The sequence below is a fragment of the Phyllostomus hastatus genome, unplaced genomic scaffold (assembly GCF_019186645.2).
Source record: "Phyllostomus hastatus isolate PE091 unplaced genomic scaffold, TTU_PhHast_1.1 phas_contig_40, whole genome shotgun sequence".
NCBI lineage: Eukaryota > Metazoa > Chordata > Mammalia > Chiroptera > Phyllostomidae > Phyllostomus > Phyllostomus hastatus.
Window position 1 is genome coordinate 3,040,825 of NW_025333872.1, and position 26,370 is coordinate 3,067,194.

The following is a 26,370-nucleotide window of genomic DNA, read 5'->3' on the forward strand; positions in this document are numbered from 1 at the left end:
TCTCTCTCTCTTTCTCCTTCCCTCCCCCTCTCTAAAAACAAACAAACAAACAAACAAACAAATAAATAAAATCTTAAAAAACAAAATAAATGTTTATGATGGAGCTGTGAAAAATAAAATATATAAAATATATAATCTAAAAAAAATTATAGCAATTCATCTCTTCTAAGAGGTAATCTTGTAATATCCCACTGAGAATAGAATTAAAATTAATCTGTATTCTGTAAGTGCAATTAACTGTTACCAAGTCCACAAATGGTAGATTAGAAATATACCATGGGGCACAGAAATTTTGCCTTAGAAACACATAACAAAATTGTTAAAACAACTCTGTTGGAGCCTTTTAAATAAATGCCAATAACTCACTAATAGCTTTATTCTGTGAAGGTAATGTGCCTTTTATAAAATTAAGCCTGCTCTTTCTCAGTTTCCACACCTACAAATAGGATCTATAGAGATTAAAAATCAAGGATGAGTTTTGAAAGTGATGGATTTTCCTTTATAACACATTTTTAAAACAAGTCTTTTCTTTTTTGTCAGAAAATTACATTTAAAAAATGCATTTAAAAGTTTTAAAATAAGGAAGATTATGCCAATTTCTAGAGGCATTTTTGCAATTGAATGCAAAGCTTACTATCATCCATAGTAAATAGAAAATTTTTATTTGCAAAAATGTTAAGCTTTGCTTGGGGTTTTTACTGTTTTCTTCTTTCTTTTTCCTGGGGTATTATTGAGCTGTAATTATTCCAAGGATCTTAAGACCAAATTATTTTCTACTTCTTCAGTTTTCTCTTTAAAGCAAAACACCAAGAGTTCTAAAAGACTAGATTTGAGCTTGAAGTTGATAGCTTTGTAAATTAATTGTGTGGCACTTTGGAAAATGTATTAAATGTAAGGAAACATATGATCAACTATTGTGATAAATCAGTATTTCAATAAGTAGTTTTGTGATTTTGGAATTAATTCAGATGAAAAAAGAATTGCCCCTTTAAATTATGTAGCCTGAAACTTTTGTCATATGTCAATTGACCATAAAAGCATGGGTTTATTTCTGGGCTCTCTGTTCTATTCTTTTGATCAATATGTCTGTTCTTATGCTATTACCAGGCTATTTGGATTACAGTGGTCTTATAGTATAGTTTGATATCAGGTATTATGATATCTCCACCTTTGTTTTTGTTTCTCAAGGTTGCTGAGACTAGAATTCCAAAAGGCAAAAAATATATATATATATACACATATACATATATATACATACACACACATACCTCTATGGTCATAACAACACTATTTTCAATAACCAAGATCTGGAAACAACCTAAGTGTCCATCAGTAGATGAGTGGATAAAAAAGCTGTGGTACATTTACCCAGTGGAATACTATGTGGCAGTGAAAAAGAAGGACCTTTTATCTTTTGCAACAGCACAGATGTACCTGGAGACTATTATGCTACATGAAATAAGCCAGTCAGTGAAAGACAAATACCACATGATCACACTTATACCTGGAATCTAATGAACACAATAAACTAACACACAAAATAGAAACAAAAGGATAGATATATGGAAAAGACTGATAGGTCTTAGCAGTGGGGGCAGGGGACTGGATGAAAGATGGTAAAGAGATTAACCATAGAATATTTATGCATGACCCGTGGACATGGACAACCATATGGGGATTGACTGAGGGAAGGGAGCAGGAGGGTCTGGGTGGAGATGGGAAAAGGGAGAAAAAGTGGGAACAACAGTAATAGCACAAACAATAAAAAAATTAAGCAGACTGAAACTAATAGAGGCTTATTTGAAGAATAAGTTTATTAAAAATTCCAAAGTGAATACTTTTCTTTTATTCAAGCATCCAAATGCTAATTGTTTACTGACTATGAATTTGTTTTTAGGAAGCAAAACGCTTTCAGAATATTGACAAGTCATGGGTAAAGATAATGCAGCGAGCTCATGAGAATCCCAATGTGATCAGTTGCTGTGTTGGAGACGAAACCATGGGGCAACTGCTACCTCATTTACATGAACAGCTGGAAGTATGTCAGAAGTCACTGACAGGGTCAGTAAGGGCTTAATCATTTTATATGCACTGGTGTTTTATCTCAAACAGGTTCATACATTTCTGGTTTGGTGGTGATGGTAGGAATGGTGATAGGAATTTAACATTTCACACAAATTTTTCTGCAAAAAAAGACACCATCTTAGGGGTGGGTGAATTAAAGCATTGTATTAGTTTTGTAGGTCTGCTGTAAGAAATTACCACAAACTGGGTGACTTCAAACAACAGACATTTATTTTCTCAGTACTGGAAGCCAGAAGTCTGAATTCAAGGTATCAGCAGCTTCTGAAGGCTCTCAGGGAGAATCTTTCCTTCTTTTTTCTAGCTTCTGGTGGCTATAGGAGTTCCTTGGCTTGTGGCTAAACAATTCCAGTCTCTATCTCTGAATTCACATTTTTTTTCTTCTTGTGTCTCTTATGAGGACACATTGAATTTAGGTCTTATCTGGATAATCAGGATGATTTCTTCTAGAGATCCTTAACTTCAACACATGTGTAACAACCCTTTTTCCAGTTAAGCTCACATTCACAGATTCCAAGGAACAGAATGGGGACCTGTCTTTTATGGGGCTTCCATTCAGCCCAACACTGGCATGGAGTAAGGCTGCACACACCACTAAGAGCACAATTAACCAGACAAATTCACCGATAATTTTTTTTTTCTCTTTTTTTAAAAAAAATTTTATTTATTTATTTTTTAGAGAGGGAAGGGAGGGAGATAGAGAGAGAGAGAAAAAAAAACATCAATGTGCGGTTGCTGCGGGTTATGGCCTGCAACCCAGGAATGTACCCTGGCTGGGAATTGAACCTGCGACACTTTGGTTCCCAGCCCGCGCTCAATCCACTGAGCTATGCCAGCCAGGGTGATAATTTTCTTAAAAAGCAGTTCATTCTCGGTTTCTGTGTGAAATAGGGTGAACATATATCCTGTTTTGTCTAAGTTTATGCTCTGTCTTAGCTTAATGGTTAGTTGTCCCTGCTCTCACTCGAAATGTGCTAGTTTGTGGATAGATTGTATGTTCACCCTGGATTTAAGCCATACTAAGAAATTCACAATACTCTTAGGGTACAGGAGAGCTCTTGATGAGAAAGATGATGATAGATGGGGCAGGCTTGATCTGAATCCCTTTCTTGTTTTCTTTCGTTTTCCCAAGTGACATACATGGTGTAGCATGGACTTTGGTTCTAACAAAACATTTCAGAGGCAAATGGGAAATGACTATAGGTGTTTGCTATCATCTTATGAACATGTTAGTGATTGTATCTTGGCTAAAATTAAATAAATAATTCAGAAAAATATCATTTGGTAATGTGACTTTATTTAAAGGTATTTGGAGAAGAAGCGATTACTATTTCCAAGATTCTTCTTTGTATCCGATCCAGTTCTCCTGGAAATTCTTGGACAAGCCAGTGATTCCCATACCATACAGGTATACTCTAAGTATCTATTACCTAAACCTCTTATTTTCCCACAGCATACATAATGGGTAACAAAAATGAAGTTAACGTTTAAAAGTGGAGGCAGGAAAGGAGTATTAAAATTATGTTGATTATAAAATGTCCTTTTCTTCTATGTATTTGGAGCCCATCAACCTGAGGCGAGGGTCATTGATTATGCCACTCACCAGCAGGATGATCTTTGCCAGCATCTTAATTTTCCTGCACCTTAGTTTTCTCATTTGCAAAACCAGAATATTAAGGGTTCCCATCTCATAGGATTGCCATAAAGATTATGTGAGCTAATACATTGAAAAATATCCAGCATGCCTTATGTGCTTACTAAATGTAATTCATTATTATAAGTATTTAATCTAAATATTCTTAGATCAGATGGAGCTGGTGGTTTTGATTTGTCCTTTTTTCCATCCAGAATACTTCTCAAATGCTTGTAGCCATTTTCCAAGGCAATACTTGCCAGAGGAAGAGAGAAACTTTGAAGAGCTGGCTGTGGGAGGCACTGAAACACCCATCCTCTGGGCCAGTTCTGATTTGGGAATCTAGGACCACTAATAATATCTTCCCTGTTGGTTTCCAGGAAGTCGTGGGCATGAGGAAAGAGAGAAGTAAAAGCTGTGTAAGGCAGGTGGAGAAGAGAGAAAGCAGGACAGAGCTGGGGAGGGACAGTCTCCATAGTCTAAGAGAGGCAGGCGAGGACTTGGAGAGTACATTCTTCAGGGCTGAATTTAAAAAGTGGGCCTCCAAGTTCAGTCAAGGGTCAAAGCAGGGTCCTTTTTCTTTTTGAAATAATGAAGTAAATTCTTAATCTTTTACAAGGATTAACAATATTAAGGCCTTTAAAAACATCTCAGTGGCTTTCTGTTTGGGTTAATGTATGATGTTTTTACTTTGTCTTGTGCTTTTTACAGCCACATCTCCCTGCAGTATCTGACAACATAAATGAGGTGGCATTTCATGCAAAAGAATACGATCGTATCCTGGCTGTTATATCAAGAGAAGGAGAAAAAATTATTGTAATTTAACTTGGTTAAGCTTTTGTTATTGGGATTTCTTTAAAAATTTAGGTCGAGGAGGATGCAATTCTCTTATGAAAAAAGGGAGGTGGGGTGGACTTGCTTTCTAGTTCTGTAGCCCTCTGTTACAGACTCGTTTGAATAATTCATTTAACTTCTCTAAGACTCATTTTATCCTCTTTGAAATGAAAGTTTTAGACCAGATGATCTTTATAGTTCCTTCTACCTATAGTATTAGTTGATTTTACTTGTGTTTTAAATATTGAAAAATAAATATAAGGCCATTGGCTTTGCATTGAGGAACTATGATTTATCAAGTGTGTGACATTTGTAAAAACCCAAAATTATTATCAATTTGTAATATATTTGTAATATATTTTTTAGTTGGATAATCCTGTTATGGCCAAAGGTCCTGTAGAGATTTGGCTTCTGGAATTGTTAAAAATGCAGATGTCGTCATTGCACAACATAATTCGATCTGCGTTCTATCAAATCAGTGATTCAGGATTTCAACTCTTACCTTTCCTCAGTCACTTTCCAGCACAGGTGAGAACGCACAGTGTTTAAATAATGATTATAAGAAACGGAAATAAGGGGAAAGGATACATCAGGCAATCAGCCTGATGGTGTGGAGGCTGTTGTAGCTTTGATCTAATTAGGGAGCCCTACCCAGCTCCCAACCACCTGCTCGTCCACCGACATCACTCTAGGCCCACCCATCCCATCCCCCAGAAGAGGATTTGCCACTGTTCTCTCATCATTAAGGATATACACTGAGACTAAAACCACTTATATGAAAATTTCATCTTGTATATAAAAAACATAGGTAGATATAGACACCGATATAGATATGAGTGTGGGTATATATGAATGGAATGAGCATATCTTTCCCTGAAACAAAATCCATCTTGTTTTTTGCTTATTTTCCCTTCAAGTGACTAAAAATTGGCAAATCTGTTAAAGGAGGACTTCTCATGTAACTAACGTTTGAAGGAGAGAAGACCTTGACACAGGCTGAGGTTGGAGCAGGTGTTCCCGCTCTCTAGTCCTATGTGCCAACTGTTATTAACATCAGATGTAGAAAATTCCAGTAGTTTCATTACATTTTCAGCCAGGATAAATGAAAAGTTATGACTATCTGGATCAGAGATAGTATGGGGTAGAAGACAAGAGATATCTGAGGAAAATGTAGGCAGTTTTTGCCCAAACCATATTTCTTCTCCATCTGTCCCTGCCAACCTGCACTCCAAATTCTGAAGTGCTGGACACAGAGCAGAGATAGCTGAAGTAATGTGAAATTATCTATTCAAATGGCACAAGTACAGATATAGAATCAACATTTTTGGAGGGTATACTTTAATATTGTGATTTTAAAATAATGTATAATATCCTTAGCAAACTTTAACATTTTTATCAGCATTAACTTTCTGATAAGTCTTTATAAAAAACTTTATTTGATAAACTGAGAAAATAGCTCCTTGGACTAAATCAACATACTTTTCCTCTCCCAGGAGAGCTTGGTCATCCTGTGTATTCTGAAAGAGAGGCTCTGTCTAGATTAGACAGAGGAGTTAGCATTAAAGGTGGAACAGTTGAAGAGGAAGGTCAAAGCAATTGTCAGGTTGAACAGGAGATAACAGGAAAGTTAATTAGCTTTATTTTTAGTGTTCATACATATGTATATACACACAAATAAGTGAAATTTTAAATAAAAATCTTAATATTGAAGTGGGAAAATTTCAGTTCCTTGGAAAAATTGTTTTAGAGTATTGAGTATATATTCAATATATATTGATTCACTGTATACATTACTCTTTAGAGCAACTTTCTCAAAGAACTGAAACTTGTTGACTAGACTACAATGTAAATTTAAGGTTTTATTTAAGTTTGTTTCAAATTTCTGCTTTCTTCTAAAACACATTTCTAAGATTATAAATGCAATGCAAACTTTTGGAAAAATATGACAGTGAATATAAAAATTTTCCATATTTTTATCACTTGGAAATGATGACTATAAATATTTAGTATATTCCCTTTCAGTATTTTTTAATGTGCCTATTACAGGCATCAAGTAATATTGAAAAGAATGAGCATTCTTGCTTTGTTTTTTATTTTAATGAGACACTTCCAGTTTTTGTCATTAAGTCCTCTGCCTTCTTAAATTAAGTAAGAAACATAATTTAGACTTTTCATGATGACTCAGGATAGTCATTTTTAAGATATGGTAGTCATTTTTAGAATATAGAATCACTGCATAGTAGTCTATGCAGTGATTTTTCAGGGTTTGTGGTCTGTTTGTCTTTAAATCAGACAGCCTTACACTGATGTTTCTGTTGTTTCTCTTTGTTTTTCCTATCGTAAATGCTGTCTTCCGCTGCCATCAGGGTCAGAATCTTCTTGCTGTTGGGATCTGCCTGACACTGGCCATTTCCTCCACATTCTGTTGCTCACCTTAGCCAGGTGCTTTCATTTAGCTTCACCTACAGACCCAGAATTGGCCACTGTTCTAGTAGGGAAAAGCATCGAAGTTCCTGAGGAGGCAGGGATTGGGAAGGGGTTTTATTTCTACTTTACCCACATCGAACGCCATGCCACTCACACTGCTCCCACTTTTTTGCCACATGTGGGGTTCCTTTTTGGTCCCACTGATTTTGTATCTGTCCCTTAACTCTGAGGATGAACAAATGCTCCCAAGGGGACAAGTGCCACATGGAAGAGGTGATAGTGGGGGATATTCTGATCACTTTTACTCCCTTACCTGGGGTAGAAATTGCAGGTAAGGGGATATTCACTCACAGTTTCCTTTTTGCCTTCACCAGGAGACAAAGGACATGCTTCTCCCTTTTCACTTTCTCTCTCTCTCTCATCAGATAATATGTAGACAGAAAAGTTGATGTAGATAAAGATATGGATATTAGAGAGAGTGGAAGTCAAGAAAGGAGATAGGCAGAGTATCTTTTTAAAAAGTTGCAAAGAGCCCTGGCTGGCATAGCTCAGTGGATTGAGCATGGGCTGTGAACCAGGCATTGCAGGTTCGATTCCCAGTCAGGGTACATGCCTGGGTTGCAGGCCATGGCCCCCAGCAACCATGCATTGATGTTTCTCTCTCTCTCTCTCCCCCTTCCCTCTCTAAAAGTAAATAAATAAAATCTTTTAAAAAAAAGTTTCAAAGAGACATTTAGAAAGCTATTTTTAGGAGTGGAGAAATGCATGTCCCTTTTTTAGTTTAAAAGGAGTGAAACCCTGTTCACTGTCATGTGAGTAAGTGACCACCAAATTTTATTATAGGTTGTATTTTAAATGTTTGGCTTATTTGTCTGCTGGATTTGTAGGTTGGCCTTCTGGGACTTCAGATGCTGTGGACACATGATTCAGAAGAGGCTTTAAATAATGCAAAAGATGACAGGAAAATTATGCAAGTGACCAACCAGAAATTTTTGGATATTCTAAATCTTCTGATTAGTCAGACAACACATGACCTAAGCAAGTTTGAAAGAGTGAAATTTGAAACTCTAATTACTATTCATGTGCATCAGAGAGATATTTTTGATGACTTGGTAAAGTATCTTTTTTTTTAATGTAAAGTAATGTAGTATACTAGTTAATAATTTAGTGCTGCTAGTCATGGGAAATTAAGTGTTATACATATCCCCTAACTTCTACATGGTCCTTTTTCACAACTGTCTACATATAAAGCACATCTGCAAATATCTATATTTGGTGGTTTACATAATTATGTATGTATATTCACATTTGCCATTCTGAAAGTCTAACGTCAACTGATGTGATGTGAACTAATTGTTTGATTAAACCAAATAACAGGGATGTGATATAATTTAGGTGAGATTGGTCATGAGTTATGATGGGCTGATTCGGAAGGAAGTCTAGATCAAATAGACTCAGGCTTCAGAGAACTCTCATGGATATTTGTCTTAACTGATGGTGTCCAACAGGGCATCATAGGCTTGATTTGGACAAGGTTTTGTAGGATGGGATTGAGAGGAGTAGATTTGAATTATCTTTGTAAATAGAACCCTCAGTAACCAATGGCCTTGAGGGGCACCAGGAGGTTTTGATATACCAACATTTGACTACCTTTGTCTTTAACATTGTTTTATTTTATATTTTATTCATCTTAAAGGCATCTCTTTTTTTTATTAAAGACACATAATTCATGCAACTTAGGACCCTTTTTTAGAAAACATGATCACACACAGTCTGTTTCAAACTTCTATCAAAAGCTCTGATCAGATAAGTTATTTTATTGAAGATTGAAGGACATGCAGTCTATTCCCTTGGAATCTAGATCCTCGCTTCTCAAAGTATTGTATTCTGACCAGTTACTTTGGCATTTCCTGAGAGCTTGTTAGAAAAGCAGAATCTCTAGCATTTTCCCCCACTACTCCCTCCACAATGTACTGAGTCAGAATCTGCTTTTCAACAAGATTCCCAGAGCAAAAACATGGCTCTAGTATTTATCTCTGGAGCAAGCTAATCATCAAGCACATTAGGCCTTATTTCTTTGGCCTTCTATAGATTTGCTTTCACTGAATTGCCTTATACTGTAGCTTTCACTGAAGCCCACCTCAAGAAACTCTTATGGAATCCAGTACTGTATCTGCTAACAGTATGCTATCGAGGGTGATATCTGTGAATCTTCACTGACTCTTAAAACTGAAGTCCCATGGAAGAAAATGCTTTTAAATTTAAGGGCTGAGCAAGGCATTACTTTCCATACAAAATGGATTTAAAAAATCTATACACAATTAAGGCATGAAACTGTTTTCTTTTTGTCTTAATCACTATTGAACTCATGGTCAGTTTGCATCCCAACTAAATGAGATTTCTTGGCCAGCATATTGCATTTTATTTTTTCATGTATAATGCTTAGAATAGTCTGTTATACAGTAAGAACTCAATAAATATTAACTGTTTTTCTTTATCATTTTTTATTTTTCAATAACAGTTGATATACAATATTGCATTAGTTTCAGGTATACACATGGTGAATAGACACCATACAACAATTCACGTGATCATCCCAATGAATCCCACACGCATCTGACACCTCACATAGCTGCCAGGACATCACTGACCACATTCCTTATGCTGTACTTTACATCCTCATGACTATTCTGTAGCAACCAATTTGTATGTTTTAATCCCTTCGTCTTTTATACCCATCCTCCCAACCCCCCTCCTATCTGGCAACTATCAAAATGTTCTCTGTACCTATGAGTCTCTTTCTGTTCTGCTTGTTTGTTTATTTTGTTTTTTTATTCAGTTATTGAGAGATATGTGTTTAATGCCATTGTATTGTACATATTTTTGTCTTTTTTTCTTTCTTCCTTTTTTCTTCTTAAAGAAGACCCTTTAAATTTCATATAATAATGGTTTGGTGGTGATGAACTCCTTTAGCTTTATTTGTCTGGGAGGTTCTTCATTTTTCCTTTGATTCTAAATGATAGCTTTGCTGGCTAGAATAATCTTGGTTTAGGTCCTTGGTTTTCATCACTTTGAATATTTCTTGCCATTCCCTTCTGACCTGCAGAGGCTCTTTGTTTTTTTAAGGGTTTTTTTAAATGTTTTATTTATTTATTTTTAGAGAGAAGGGAAGGTAGGAAGAAAGAGGAGGAGAGAAACATCAATGTAAGAGAGAAGCATAGATCAGTTGCCTCTCATACATGCCTAAACTTGGAAGAACCTGCGACCCAGGCATGTGCCCTGACCAGAAATTAAACCAGTAACCTTTCACTTTGTGGGTCAATGCCCAGAAAACTGAGCCACATGGGTCAGGGCTGGCCTGCAAAGTTTCTTTTGAGATATAAGCCAACACTCTTTTTTATGGTATTAAAAAAATGTTTATTGTGATCTTATTTTTACATTTTTATTTATATTTTACTTTCATGTGAAACTTCCCCCTTCCAGCTTAAGCAAGGTATAGATGAACAAAAATTATATATATTTAAGGTAATACAGCGTGATAATTTGATATATGAGATCTGTCCAGAAAAAGTACAACCATTGTTAATATAACCAGAACACAACGTTGCGCAACACTGATGTAACCTGGCAACCAAAGAGAATAGACTGAATGCACATGTGTGAATGATGATGACTTCACTGTACTAGTCAGTAGGAGTGGTAGATGTTGTTGAGTGAGCATGTGTACTGTGTGGCCATCACATTCAAAATGACTGAGTGAGTAGAGCAACAAATCTGCATCTAATTTTGTGTTAAGCTTGAACATTCCTCCATGGAAAGTATTTACATGATTCAGAAGGCCATAGCTATGGGCAACTGCTGACTGGCAGCTTCATCACAACAACACACCTGCTCATGTATCACATCTCATGAAGAATTTTTTGCAAAACATCAAACCACCTAGGTGACTCAGCCCCTGTACAGTGCAGATTTGGCACCCTGTGACTCCTGGCTTTTCCCAAAACTAAAATCATTTTTGAAAGGGAAGAGATTTTCCTGAATTGATGAGATTCAGGAAAATGTGATGGGGAAGCTGATGGTGATTGAGAGAACTGTGTGAAGTCCCAAGGTGCCTACTTTTAAGGGGAATTAGACATCATTATTTTATGTACAATGTTTTCTGTATCTTATAATTTTTTCAAGAAATGCCTGTTTTTCATATTATATGGCTGGATACTTTCTGGACAGACCTATGTATACAGTGTAAAATGTTACTACAAGCTAGTTAACCCTTCTGTCACCTCACATAGTTACCATTTTGTGTGTACGTGTGTGGTCTTTTAGCAAATGCTAAGTATTCAATATAGTATTATTAACTACAGTCACCATGTTGTACATCAGATCCCCAGATCCCCAGAACTTGAGAATCTGAAAGTGTACCAACTGAAAGTTTGATATTATTCGTATTATAACTGAAAGTTTGTACCTTTTCACTAACATCTTTCCATTTCTCCTATCTTCACTCCCCAGACAACAATCTTATAGCAGCTCCCTTTTAGGTAATTTAACTGCTTTCCTCTTGCTTTTAAGATTCTCTCTTTGTCTTTAACCTTTGGCATTTTAATTATGATGTGTGTTTAATTATGATGTGAGGTCCTCTTTGGGATCATCTTGTTTGGGATTCTGTGCTTCCTGGACTTGTATACTTCGTTCACCATGTTAGGGAAATTTTCCATCATTCTTTTTTTCGAATAGGTTTTTCATCATTCTTTTTTCAAATAGCATGCTCACACGCTCTCTCTCTTTCTCTCTCTCTTCTCCTTCCAGCTCCCCTATGATGCAAATGTTGGTACACTTGAAGTTGTCCAAGAAGCTCCTCACACTATCCTCATTTTTTTTTTTGCTGTTCTGATTGGGTGTTTGGGGTATTTTTTGCTTCCTTGTATTTCTTATCACTGATTTGATTCTTGGCTTCATCTACTCTCCTATTGATTCCCTGTAAATTATTCTTTATTTCAGTTAATGTATCCTTCATTTCTGATTGGTTCTTTTTATATGGTTTCTATGTCATGTATTTGTGCTTTTCTCACTAAGTTCCTTGAGCATCCTTAAAACCAGTATTTTGAACTTTGTATCTGGTTGTTTGCTTGCTTCCATTTTATTTACTGTATTTTTCCATGTATAATGTGCACCCATGTTTTTGTGTACATTATACATGGGATTATTATACTTGTGGTATGTAATCACTATATCCATGTATAATGAACATCCTTATTTTTTCCTCAAAACTTTGGGCAAAAAGTACACATTGTACCTGACAAGATACAGTAGTTCTTTTTTTTTTCTCCTATTCTTTCATTTGAGACCTGTTTCTTTGTTTCCACATTTTGGCTGCTTCCTTATATTTGTTTCTCTGTTGTTAGGTAGAGCTGCTACATCTCCTGAACTTGGTAGAGTGTCCTTGTATAGTAGGTGTCATTTAGGGCCCAGTAGCATAGCCTCCCAGTCTCCTGAGCTTAGTGCTCCAGGTGCCCCCTGTGTGGGCTATGTGCACTGTCCAATTGTAGTTGAGCCTTGATTTCAGTTTGCATCACTGGGAGGGTGCAGCAGAGGAGCTGCTGTGCAGGAGCTGACCCTACAGAGCAGGACTTGCTTCATGAAGTCCTCCCCTGAGTGTGTCATTCGTGGAGGTCTGAAGGAGTCCACCAGGTTCACTGGATCTGGGGCCTCCTGGGATGTGCGAGGACAACCACAGAGCTATCTTCAGGTAGTTGCTACTTGTACTGGTCTTGGAGGTGCCCAAAGAGGCCAAGCTTCAAACAAAGCCTGTTGCTACTAGTGCCAGGCCTGGGGCCAGGTAGCAAGAGGTGCAGGGTCTGCAAATGCCAGATATTGCTTATTTGAGAGATTTTAGGAAAGTCTGAAGCATGAGGCAAGAGAGACCATTTGTGTGGAAAAGCCTCTGGAAACAGCTTGAGTGGGTCCATAAGTTGAGTGGGGTGAGTTCTCAAGGAATCATGAGGGTGGGGAGAACATTATGAACCAGGATAATGAAGACTTAGATATGGTGCCCACCTGCTAGGTCTATGGGGGGAGGGTTGGGTCTCAGAAAAGGAACAATGACATCTGCTAGCACTTTTGTCTGGGAGAAAGTTACCCCTTCAGCTATTGCTCTCATGCCAGACAGTTCAGTTCCTCCCCCGTATGTGCCCAAAACCTTTCAAGCTGCTGCCCCAGTGCTGGAGCTCTGAGTGAGTGAGTCCAATTAAGTCTGTGTGTGGGTCCTTTAAGGGGAACACCTAGGACTCCAGAAGTTCTCTGTCTTACTCAGCCATATTCCCTGCTGGTTTTTACAGCCAGAAGCTATGAGGACTAATCTTCCTGGCAATGGAATGCCAGGCTGGGAGGCCTGGTGTGTGGTGCTGGGTCCCTCACTCCTTGGGGGGCGGGGGGACCTCTTCAGGTGAGATATTCCTCCTCCTAGTTTTTATCTGCCATGTATGAGTGTGGGACCAGCCCATTCAGCGTTTCTGCCTCTCCTACCAGTCTCTGTGTGGCTTCTTTAAATCCCTAGTTGTAGGACTTCCATTCAACTAGATTTCAGATGGTTCTAAATGATGGTTGTTCTCTAGTTTAGTTGTAATTTTGATGTGGTTATGGGAGAATTTAAGTACTGTATTTGTGTAGTACACCACCATCTTGACTGGAAGTCTCCCCTAGCTATTCTTTCTTAATCCTCTTTCATCTCCTTTCACCATCTTAATGGATTGTTGAAAGTATCTAGTTGACTGCATCTCCATGGCTGTAGGTCCCATGTTAGAGAGCAGAGTCCCTGGGAATGGCACCAGTTATGTTACCCAAAAGTAGCTCTTTTAAAGTGATAAATACAAACTGTGCTTTAGGAGGGAAGCAAGAATTCTTAACTGGAGGGAAGGCAAGGTCATTAACAATGAAACAATACAACAAAAGGCAAGTTTGCACATAGCATGGAGACTTGATTAGATGGAGATCAGAACATTGTATATTTGTCAGTGGTCCATTTTTTAGTGTTAGTTGAATGACCTGGAAGTGAGCCACTGGGTTTAAGAGCAGTGAAGGGGACCATTTGCCATTTTCCTATGTTGATTCCCCTGAATGGGCAGGGCTAGAAAAACTAGGTTTTTCCAAGTTTGCCAGTGGAGTCACGAAATATCCCAGAGTGTGATTGTGGTAGGATGTTGTTCCTAAACATGCTTGCCTTGTTTCTGTTTCTTGCATCCATTGCAGAGGGAGCCTGGTATTGATTGTCCCATAGGTATACAGTGGTGCCAAGGCAGGTTGATTGGCTTGGCCACAGTGCTGGTGTAGGAAGGCATATGTGCATATGTAAACATCTCTCTGCTTAATCCATTCAGTGGCTTCCCATTGATGTGAGAACAATGCCCAAACCGTTTCCATGCACCAAGAAGCCTCAGCTCTTATTCCTTTCTCCAGAGTCCCTCAGCTGTAATAAACTTCACTCAGTTTCTTGAACATGCCAACCAGATCTTCTCTGCCTTTGCCTGAGATATTTTGCCCTCCCACCCCTCCATCACCCACCCCTTTTGTTTTATTTCCCTGGCTAATTCTTACTATTTATCCAGGTGTTAATTTTGATGTTTCTTTTTTCTTTCTTTTTCCTTCTTTCCTCCTTTTCTTTTTTTTCTTTTCTTTTCTATTCTTTTCTTTTCTTTCTTTCCTTTTTCTGAGTATCCTTCTCAGACACCCTACGCTAGGTTAGGTCCTTTTGCGGTATATTTTCATAAACCCTGAATTTCTTTCTTACTTTATCACAATTACTTATTTATCTATTTTTTGTCATTTTCTGTAGACCCCAGAATACAGGAACTATGGTTTTCTCTCTTTACCCAGCATAGTGTCAGGTCCAAGGAGGGACTCAATAAATATATTTTAAATGAATGAGAATCATTCATGAATGAGTAACAACTGCCCTATACTTATGTTTTATGCTATTGTAATTTAATATGCAATCTCTTTTTATTTTATGTTTTAAGGTAAAAATGCATATCAAATCAGTAACTGATTTTGAGTGGCTAAAACAGAGTAGATTTTATTTTAAAGAAGATTTGGATCAAACTATAGTGTCTATTACAAATGTTGATTTTATTTACCAAAATGAATTTCTGGGATGCACCGATCGACTTGTTATCACTCCATTAACAGATAGGTAGGAAATAGTTTTTGTTATTCCATTTTATAATTAAGTAATGTGCTTAAAATTATTTTAAAATTGCATTTGAAATATTAACAGAATCTTCTTGCTGCTGTGTTAGGTCTATGGTAGTTCATCAAAGTCAGTCTAACAGTGGAATACATGTACATTACAAGTAATGTACATTAAATTTTAATAAAGTAGAAAAAGATAAAAGAATAAAAGCAAGCCTGAATGTTGACTATGAGTAATTTAATAATAAACTTTAGATTGCAAGATGGAAAAGTATCTCTGGATCATAAAGGAAGTCATTAGAGTCACAAAGAAGGATTGTCTAATTTAGTCTCCTGGTTTTTCATGTGGAAATTGATATTTAAAGTGCAGTTTCTTGGCCAGGTCTGAACTGCCAGTCAGGTAATGGCAGATCCCCTCATAGTTTTTTCTAGTATATGACACTAGACTAGAACTGAGTCTTTTTCATCTTTGTATGTCTGCAGCAGTTCAATATGTTGGGCACAGAAGACAATAAATGTTTGTAGAATTGACTTAAATTGGATCCTAGAACAATTAATTCTGCCATTACTTTACATAGGGCTGCCTCCAGGTAAAATTACAACATTTAAATTTCGTCTTCAGCTTCCTCTTCAGCCTTCAGCCTCCTCTGGATTCATCCAGCTCCCTTTCTCTACCCAGTGCCACTGCCACATAAATTTGTCAACATATTTTCCCTTCCACTGATGTTTATACATAAAGCTTCATGTGTCATGAAGCTTCACTAAGTTTTATTTAGTTCTGAAACAAATGTCACCGAAGCCAGATCATAGATACAAGATTTATTAGATTATTCTTTAACTTATCTGAATAAATGAAACATTTCATAGTAAAACAATTTTCAATGGTGTGTTAGAGTTGGCTTGTACCAGCTTGTTGTGGAGTTTGGAAGTTTGTCCCAAGAAATTTTTGCAGTCACTCACTTCACTACTACTAATGAATGTCAGGTATTCCAGTCTTGTTTGGTTGCCTGTCTTATATGTGAGCAGCTTAAATTCTAAAGAAAACAGGCCCATTCCAATCACAATGGACTTTTGCTTGTGCTTTACTGGAATGTGTTACCCCATACTCACAATGCCCTATCCGATTGACATTTGCAGATGTTATATAACTTTAGCACAGGCTTTGGGAATGAACATGGGAGGTGCTCCAGCAGGACCTGCGGGCACTGGAAAAACAGAAACTACAAAAGACATGGGAAGATGTTTGGGAAAGTATGTGGTCGTGTTTAACTGCTCAGATCAAATGGATTTCAGAGGGCTAGGAAGGATTTTTAAAGGCAAGTGTCAAACAATTAAATTATTTTTGGTGAATTTATTTTTGTGCTTATTTTCTGATATAAATCTAAAGTGGTATTTTCCCACATAACAAACTCAGTATTGGTTGATGCATATGATATTGCCATTTTTCTAGGTCAAAAATGGCTGGATATCATCAGTTTCATTGGTTCAATAATATTACTGGCATTGTAGTCCATGAGTTGAATGTGTATTGGATTATGAAAATGGAGTCAATTTATTACCAGTGGTGGAAACAATGGTGGAGGGGATAAAATGAAGATAATAAGCCAATGACACATGTGACTTCCCTTCCAGCATTAAATTCCACTGAAATGACTAATTTTCTTTAAAGCATAGAAACACTGGAGAAGAAGAGGAAGAACCATCAGCAGAGGGGATATTCTGAGAAAATCTTGAAAGATAGGTAGGAGATGGTTTCAGATGAGTAAAGAAAAAAAGATTAGAGAGTACTTCAGTCTTAGAACTCAGTGCTTAGTGGTCCTCTCTTTGCTATCTACATGCATTCTCTTGGTGATCTCACACAAACCCCTACTTTAAATACTATCTGTGATCAAATATATATCTCTAGCCTCGACTTCTTGAAATTTCAGATTCATACATATAACTAATATCTATTACTTGACATCTCCACTGAAATGTCTAATAATAGGTCTAAACCTGTGATCTCTCCCCGTATCTAATCCATCCTCAGCCTTCCCCATCACACTAAGTAGCAACTTCATTCTTCCAGATGCTCAGACAAAAAAGTCTTTGTTTTTCTCTCATACTCACATTTACACTGTCAACAAACTCTATTACCCTCAAAATACACCCCAAATCTGATCACCTCTGATCCCCGCTGCAGTCACACTGGTTCAAGCCAATTGTCATCTCTCGCCTGCACTATTCCAAAAAGCTGCCTAATTGGCCTCCCTGTGCTTACCTTTCTCTTCTCCATTCTAGCCTCAAAACAGCACAGCAACAATACTTCTGCATGTCAGTCAGATTGTGATGCTATCCTGCTGAAAGCTGCCCTAGTGGCTTCACTCAGAGTAAAAGCCAAAATCTCTACAATGGGCCTGTATTGTCTTACACAATCACACCTGCCCCGCTCCCCATTGTAATGTTCTGGCCTGATTCCATTTCCTAATACTCCCTGCTCCCCTCATTCTCTCTACTACAGCCGTATTGACCTTTCTGATGTTTATAAATGTTCAAAGCACATTCCCTCCTCAGATACCTTACTCTTACTTTCCTTAAATTACTTCCCCAAATATTCATCCATATGGCTCATTCGATAAAGGATATCCAAAGCAGACATCATACTTGAAAATTGGAAAGCATTCTTTTTGAAATGAGGTGTAAGATAGGCATTCCCATTATTATTTCTTCTAGTCACCCCTGTACTTCAGATCCTACCCTATGCAGTAAAAAACAATAACAAAAATACAAAGATTGGAAAGAAAGGAAGAAAAAATTTTATTCTTTACAAGTGATATAGTACACTTAAAAAATTCAACAAAATCTATAGAAAAATAGAATTTAGCAAGTTTCCTAGAATATAAAATCAATACAAAATAAACTTTGTCTTGATAAATCTTAAAAACCAGTAAATGAATTCAGAAAGATACCATTTATAATGTAATTTAGAGAGTGTAGTATTGGTGCAGGGATTGATGAATAGACCAGTGGAATATAATAGAGAATGCAAAAATAAGCCAAGGACACTTGACAGATGGCAAAGGTATTACTGTAAATCAGTGATGAAGAGCCAGACTTTACAATAAATTGTTCTGGGACAACAGTTGATTAATATTTAAAAAGGGAAGTGGGATCCCTACATATATAAAAAATTGGATGCTTAAATCATATATAAAACTTAGTTCTGGGAATTAAATGTCTAAATGTGGTAGGCAAAACTGTAAGGGGTTTTGGGAGGTAATAAAAATATCTTTGTTTTCAGAGTAAAAGGGATTTTTAATACACAAATTGGTACTTTGCCTACTCTTTAAGTTAAAAACATCTGTTTATCAGTGGATACCAAAAAGAGAGAAACATCATGCCAGAAATTTGGAAACAGCATTAGCAATGTATTTTACCTATGAAGGATTACTATCCCAAATATATGAGTAAAGCCTGTGAATCAATGAGAAAGAGATAGCCCAATAGAAAAATGAGAAAAAGTCTTAGACAGTTATTGCACAAATGAAGAAAGCCAAATGACCCTTAATCAAAGAATTGTACATTACAAAGAGATTCCATTTTGTACACACCAGATTAACAACAATATAAGTATGACTTTTTTTCCCAGCTTGGTAGAAGATATAGAGCAACAGAAATAATCATCCACTGCTGGTGGGAGTGTAACTTGTTTGGCAGAGAAAGCACACTTGTGTATTCTCAGATCTCCTATGTCCTGGTATATTTTCTTCAAATTATTAAGAAGCAGAAAACAATAGTGAGATGCTGGTCTCACCCTGGCCAAACTGGCAAAAATGGAAAAGTCTGACTAAACCATGTCAGTGACATGTCATAGTGTGCTATGTTCAATGTCTCGGTGATGGTGTACACATAATGAAATCTCTTTATATCACTGGAATTGAATATGTCTTTCTAAATAGCCAGATCTGAAATTTTATATAAATTGTATTTCAGTGTGTAATTGTTTGAGAGCATTTTGGAGAAATGGTTGCTGTTAAGAAGTAAAACTTTTCAAATTAACTGTTTTTCATACCAGGTCTTGCACAGTCAGGTTCTTGGGGCTGTTTTGATGAGTTTAACAGAATTGAATTGCCTGTCTTATCAGTGGCAGCCCAACAAATTTATATTGTTTTGACAGCAAGAAAAGAAAGAAAAAAACAGTTTATTTTTTCTGATGGTGATTGTGTTGATTTAAATCCAGAATTTGGAATCTTCTTGACAATGGTGAGAACATAGGTTTTAAATGCAATTTAGTTGATTTAGACTTAAGTATAAGAAAGTATCTATTAGTGGGTAATGACTGATAATCTAGGGATCAAGAGCTACTCTTTTAAATCATATGATTTTTTTGAGTATTAAAAATACCCTAGACAGAAAACAAAATAGTGATATGTTAATTATAATAATAGCTACTATTTATTGAACACTTACTATGTGTAAGGTGATGGGCTATATGTTTTCTGTATTGTATCTGACAGAATAGCTATAGTAACAACAGCCAAATCTTAGTGGCTTAATATGTCAAAGATTTGTTTCTCCCTGTCGATGGGGTTGGTGGAGAGGGCAGGGTCCACTGTACACGGCATTCCTCTGGTACTCTCTCAATCTTTGCTGGTTTCTGTAGCAAAGGAAAAAGAGAACATGAAAGAGCATGAACAATTATGCTCTGGCTCTTAGAGTTTCTGTCAAGACGTGACTCAAGTCAGAACCATAGGTTAAAGCAATTTACATGCCACACCTAACTTCAAAGGGGCAGGGGAGTGTAGTCAGGACTTTATTTTGCATGGTAGCTATTCTATAACTGGGGTACATGAAGCACAGAGAGATTAAAAAACTTGCTCAAGTCACACAGCCAGTTAAAAAAAAAATGATATTGTCTAACATCAACACCTGGCTACTTACCCTCTACATTTGGTTTTCTCTGAAACTTAGGAAAGGGTGATGAGTATGATTTAAAACTTCCCAAATAATTCAGTAAGGTCCTACAGGAAAGAACCGCAGCAAATTCATTTACCATGTGTTTGAGGTTTGAGGGCAGAGCTTTGGGATTCAAGGTTGTACAATTAGAAAACCAAAGACAAGAACAAGCAGAGGTCTCCATGAATTAGAGAAGTGAAGTTCACATTGAACCAGTTTTACTTAGTGTTTTTATATGTTTTCTATTTAGTTAAATCTCTAAGTTGCAAGATAACACAAAGTACTCTGTGTTTTAACTGTTCTATTGGATAAACCATAGGAAGCAAAATAAGGAAAGTTTCTGATAAGTTATATTGTAAGCAGATGTCTGAAAAGCAGCTGGGGGTAAATAATGGTCCTGAAGTGATCAGTTATAACTTAGAAAATGGGATGGAGATACTTGTAATAACTGTGGCACAGCATAAGCTTCTTAAAAGAAGTTTAACGTTCTCCCTGGAGTAAGGATAATATTGGAAACATCAATCAGATACTAGGTTAGGCTGTGAATAATTGAGACATGAAAAATAGTGGCTTAATACATAAGGATTTATTCTCTTAAGATTCTTCTGTGTTTCTACTCCATCGTGGTTTCTAACCTCTAGGTCACCTTATGATGAAAATACTATAGAAGCATCACTGTTTTGTTGAAGTTATTTCATACAATGTGTCTCTTTACATCTCACAGTGTCACATGGGAACTGTAACTTTTAATCTGGGTAGTGATGGGAAATGTAACTTTTAATCTGGGTAGTGATGCTCCCAGCTTGCAGCTGGGATATTGTGACTAAGGAAGGAGAAAAGGAGGAGTACTGATAGGCAACCAGCAATCCCTGTATTCCCAGTATAGAGTAAGGTATCTTGCCCATTGACTGTACCCAATAAATTGTCAGGGCTTGTGGGTGTCTAGTGTAATTCCTGAAAGTAACTGACCTCTCTTTGCCTTGTTTGCATTTGAACCCCTAACCTTACCCTTGGGACTTTTGGGTTTGACCTGTCCTCAACCTATAGCTACTTGTGAGGACTTAACTTCCTTTCTAGCTCTACATTTGTCCTTCTCAGTATTTTTCTTATCATACCTGTTTTTATTACCTTTCACCACCATGGGTTTTTAAAATGGTACTTTGTCAGCCAAAGAACTCTATAATTTTGACTGAAAAGAATAATTGAAGAGAGGAAATAAAAATTACCAAAGTATATCAGTATGAAATCCTGAATTTTCTTCTTCTTTTCATAACATATTTTGAATCATAATTATCTAGGTATTTATTCATTTTTTATTCCTATTTTCTTAACCAATAGATAAACAGATGCTTAATTTTTGCTACACAAAGTAGTGTGTGTGTCTTGTTTAGTATAATGAAAATGGAAATATGTAAGAGAGTGATGTGACATCAATTAAAAATTAAATACTTTTAACTTTTAGAACCCTGGATATGCAGGGCGCCAGGAACTACCAGAAAATTTAAAAATTCAGTTTAGAACAGTTGCTATGATGGTTCCGGATAGACAGGTATGCATTGGGTTTAAAAATGTGATTTATGTTTTTGTTTTTCATACAAGTTGTTGAAAATCTTACTATATTAATTTTTCAGATCATTATGCGAGTTAAACTTGCAAGCTGTGGTTTTCTTGAAAATGTTATCTTGGCTCAAAAGTTTTATGTTCTTTACAAACTCTGTGAGGAGCAACTTACTAAGCAGGTAGCTGTACATTTATTTTTCCCCTATATATAAAACTTGATATTTTACTGAGCAATTTTACCTTGATAAATGCTAATCAGCAAGCTTAAGAAAATCTCATTGACTCTTTTTTAAAGTATATTTATAATTGCTTTGCCCTGTTGGTTATGCATTTTAAAGACCTGTTTATTTTTGAATAATTATAAATTCACCAGAAGTTGCAAAGAAATGTATTGGGAGGGCCCATGTATTCATTATCCTATCTCCTTCCAAGTTGAAATCTTATAACTATAGTATAGTAACAAAACCAGAGAATGGACATTGATACAATCCAGAGTTTGTTAAGGTTTCACTAATTGTACCAGCACTCAGTGTGTGTATGTGTGTGTACAATTACATCACATGTGTAGATTCATGTAACCACCACCACAGTCAACATACAGACCTGTTTTATCACTACAGGGTTCCCTCATGCTACCGCTTTCACTGCTACAGCCACCTCTCTCCCAGACCCCTAACCCCCTGCAGCCACTAATCCTGTCTCCATCTCTGTAATTTTATTTCAAGAATGTTATATAAATGGAGTCACGCAGTATATAATCTATTTGTTATGTATTTTAAATCTGCCTCTCAGAATGCATCAGACTGTTTTATTCCCAGAAGATATTTGAAGTGTGAATACTGTATAGTATAGCTTGTTCTTTCCAACAGAATGATCATTTTTCAGTTAAATAAAAGGTGAAAGAATTTAGCTAATAAAACTTTGCAGCTCAGCTACTCTAAAACTACAGTATGTATTTGTCAGAATACCTACCTATATATATATAGTGGGCCTTCAGGTAGAGCTTTTCAATTAAATGCTCTTCTTCCCTCTTTTCCCATCTTAGGTTCATTATGACTTTGGGTTGAGAAATATCCTATCTGTGTTGAGGACACTTGGATCTCAGAAAAGAGCCAGACCAGAAGACAGTGAATTAAGCATTGTCATGAGAGGACTAAGAGACATGAACCTTTCTAAATTGGTATCTCTCTTCTCTGAGTTTATTCCTCTTTCCAGATTTTGACCTGGTTTCTTTCTACTTAGCTGACAAGTGGGGGTTGCTCATGTTAGGCTGTGAGCATTAGCAATTACAGCAACAGGGGGTGTGTGACTCCCCATGGCCTGTATGACCAGTGAGGGCTGGAAATGCATCTTTTTGTCAGGTGTGTGCTGTAAAATAGGCTTCATCAGTGGGCTTCAGCCCCCAAATTTCAGTCCAGTACTCTACCATTATTCATAATGGGACATGCACTAAACATGAAAATCTGGATTCACAGGGAACCATGAGAACTTTTTGCTTTATCTGTATGCTTGGTTTATCTCAGCTATGTCTCCCCCAAAACATCAGCATTATTTCTGTTTTCTAAAAATGCATCGAAAGCTTGCTGTGGGGATTATAGTAGTTATTGCACTGATTTCACTCTTGTCACAGTGAGCCAGGCTGTTTTGAACTAGCTTATGGGCAGGTTCATGTGGTATTTATTCAAGGGACTCTCTGTATTGTGTCCATACTCTAGGAGAACAAGGTTGAAGAAGAAATGGTTCTAAGGAAGCTCACACTGTAGTTATAAGAACAGACAATTAACACCTGTGTAGTTCACGACTATTACAGAACCTTTTGGGGGGTGTTGTCTTATTTGAGTCTCATAGCCACTCTGGGATTTGGATGGCTAGTGTGCTTATTGCCATTTTACTTAGGAGGGAACTGAGACTTAGAGTTTGGAGAACCCATGTACAAGCACAGTCAGTTGAGAAACTGGAACAAAAATCCATGAGACCTTCTGATACCAACTTTTCTCCTTCCAGTACACCTCACTGCTTCCCTTAAGGATTCTTGAAATTCTTAGGCAAGAATTCTGGAAGCTAAGTGAAATAACCCAGGCAGTGAAAGACAGATACCATATGATCTCACCTATAAGTGTAACCTAATCAACAAAACAAATAATTAAGCAAAATATAACCAGAGACATTGAAATTAAGAATGAACTGACAGTAACCAGAGGGGAGGTGGGAGGGGATAATGGAGGAGGAAAGGGTGAAGGGTTTTCAGAAACATCTATAAAGGACACAAGGACAGAACCAAAGGAGGGTAGGATTAAGGGTGGGAAGTGGGGATGGCTGGGGTTGGGGGGTGGGGGGAAAATGGAGACAACTGTACTTGAACCACAATTTTTAAAAAAAGCTAAAAAAAAAAAGAAATGAGAACAGTGCTCTGATGGTTTTTTAGCTGATTTTGGATGAGCCAGTTATGCAGAGCCATATACATTTTCCTTATTTAAACAAATATTAGCATTTTATTTTCATGGGGTTGGGACTATTAATTGCATGTTTTTAAGGTTAATGTGTATACCTGTCTGCATGAGGTCAAATCTCGGAGTGGTAGACTATAGAAGACATTGAATGCAAAGAATTTTGGGTGTGATGCTATAGGTGATGTGGATTCAGCAGTAGTGTTCAGGAGAAAGTACTAGAATTGGGAGAAAGTACTACTCTGGGGAGGAGAGTAATAAATTATTCTCTAGGCATGAAATGACAAGTGCTGTGTGCTTCCTAGTTGGTCCATGAACATTTGTTGACTGAATGAGTAAATTTATTCTGTGCCATCTTAGGTTGATGAAGATGAACCTCTGTTCCTCAGCTTAATCAATGACCTGTTTCCAGGATTACAACTGGATAGTAGTACTTACGTAGAACTACAAGCTGCAGTAGCAAACCAGGTTCAGTTAGAAGGTTTGATAAACCATCCACCCTGGAATCTCAAACTTGTGCAGGTAAAGAAACTTTAATCTATTATCAGTATAATGATGAGCATGTGTTGTTGTGGGGTTTTTTTTAAGGTTTTATTTATTTATTTTTAGAGAAGGAAGGGAGGGAGATAGAGAGAGAAAGAGAAACATCAATGTGCGGTTGCTGGGGGCCGTGGCCTGCAACCCAGGCATGTGCCCTGACTGGAAATCGAACCTGCAACGCTTTGGTTCACAGCCTGCACTCAATCCGCTGAGCTATGCCAGCCAGGGTTGTGGGTTTTTTTTTACACACTTGAAATGACATTTAATTTCCAAAACAGGGTGGGAAGGGCATAACTTCAGAATATAATACAATTTTTTTAAAAAATATTTATTTTAATCATTGTTCAAGTACAGTTTTCTCCCTTTTACTCCCATTCCAGCCCACCCACCCAACCCTCCCCACTTCCCTCCCATTACCACCCTCCCCCTAGCTTTTGACCATGTGTCCTTTAAATTTGTTCCTGTAAACCCTTCCCATTCTCCCCTGAAATTCCCTCTTCTCTCCCCTCTGATCACTGTCAGTCTGTCCCCTATTTCAGTGTCTTTGGTTATATTTTGCTTGTTTCTTTGTTTTGTTGTTTAGGTTCCTGTTTAAAGGTGAGATCATATGGTATTTGTCTTTCACTGCCTGGCTTGTTTCGCTTAGCATAATGCTTTCCAGCTCCATCCATGCTGTTGCAAAGGGTAGGAGCTCCTTCTTTCTTTCTGCTGCATAGAATTCCATTGTGTAAATGTACCATAGTTTTTTGATCCATTCATTTACTGATGGGCATCTAGGTTGCTTCCAGCACCTAGCTATTGTAAATTGTGCTGCTATGAACATCGGGGTGCAAAGGTTCTTTTGTATTGGTGTTTTAGTATTCTTAGGATAGAGTCCCAGCAGTGGAATCGCAGGATCAAAAGGCAGATCCATTTTTAGTTTTCTGAGGAAGTTCCATACTGCTTTCCATAGTGGTTGTACCAGTCTGCAGTCCCACCAACAGTGCACTAGGGTCCCCTTTTCTCCACAACATCTCCAACACTTGTTGTTTGTTGCTTTGTTTATGATGGCCATTCTGACTGGTGTGAAGTGGTATCTCATTGTGGTTTTAATTTGCATCTCTCTGATAGCTAGCGATATTGAACATTGTTTCATGTGTCTTTGGATCTTCTGTATGTCCTCCTTGGAGAAGTGCCTGTTCAAGTCCTTTGCCCATTTTTTAATTGGGTTACTTGTCTTCTTAGAGTGGAGTCATGTAAGTTCTTTATATATTTTGGAGATTAAACCCTTGTCTGAGGTATCATTGGCAAATATGTTTTCCCATACAGTTGGTTCTCTTTTAATTTTGATACTGTTTTCTTTAGCTGTGCAAAAGCTTTTTATTTTGATGAGGTCCCATTTGTTTATTCTTTCCTTTATGTCCCTTGCTCTAGGAGACATGTCAGTAAAAAAGTTTCTTCGTGAAATATCTGAGATTTTCCTACCTATGTTCTCTTCTAGGACTTTAATGGTGTCACGGTTTATATTTAAGTCTTTTATCCACCTTGAATTTATTTTTGTATATGGTGTAAGTTGGTGCTCAAGTTTCATTTTTTTGCACGTAGCTGCCCAGTTTTCCCAACACCATTTGTTGAAGAGGCTATTTTTATTCCATTTTATGTTGCTGCTTCCTTTGTCAAATATTAATTGACTGTAGAGACTTGGGTTTATTTCTGGGCTCTCTGTTCTGTTCCATTGGTCCATGTGCC

At 37.1% G+C, this 26,370-nt stretch overlaps 1 protein-coding gene across 1 annotated transcript in view; it reads left to right on the forward strand.

The window, feature by feature from the left end:
• Window positions 1-26,370, forward strand: part of DNAH8 (dynein axonemal heavy chain 8) — a 302,537-nt gene that overhangs the window by 109,572 nt on the left and 166,595 nt on the right. Inside the window, exons 36-47 of the mRNA XM_045843254.1 lie at window positions 1,898-2,061; window positions 3,388-3,490; window positions 4,427-4,531; window positions 4,916-5,077; window positions 7,864-8,088; window positions 14,989-15,161; window positions 16,298-16,476; window positions 19,215-19,402; window positions 21,558-21,644; window positions 21,727-21,834; window positions 22,701-22,835; window positions 24,463-24,624. Of these exons, the coding sequence (XP_045699210.1) occupies window positions 1,898-2,061; window positions 3,388-3,490; window positions 4,427-4,531; window positions 4,916-5,077; window positions 7,864-8,088; window positions 14,989-15,161; window positions 16,298-16,476; window positions 19,215-19,402; window positions 21,558-21,644; window positions 21,727-21,834; window positions 22,701-22,835; window positions 24,463-24,624 (1,791 nt within the window). The remainder of the gene's footprint in view (window positions 1-1,897; window positions 2,062-3,387; window positions 3,491-4,426; window positions 4,532-4,915; window positions 5,078-7,863; window positions 8,089-14,988; window positions 15,162-16,297; window positions 16,477-19,214; window positions 19,403-21,557; window positions 21,645-21,726; window positions 21,835-22,700; window positions 22,836-24,462; window positions 24,625-26,370) is intronic.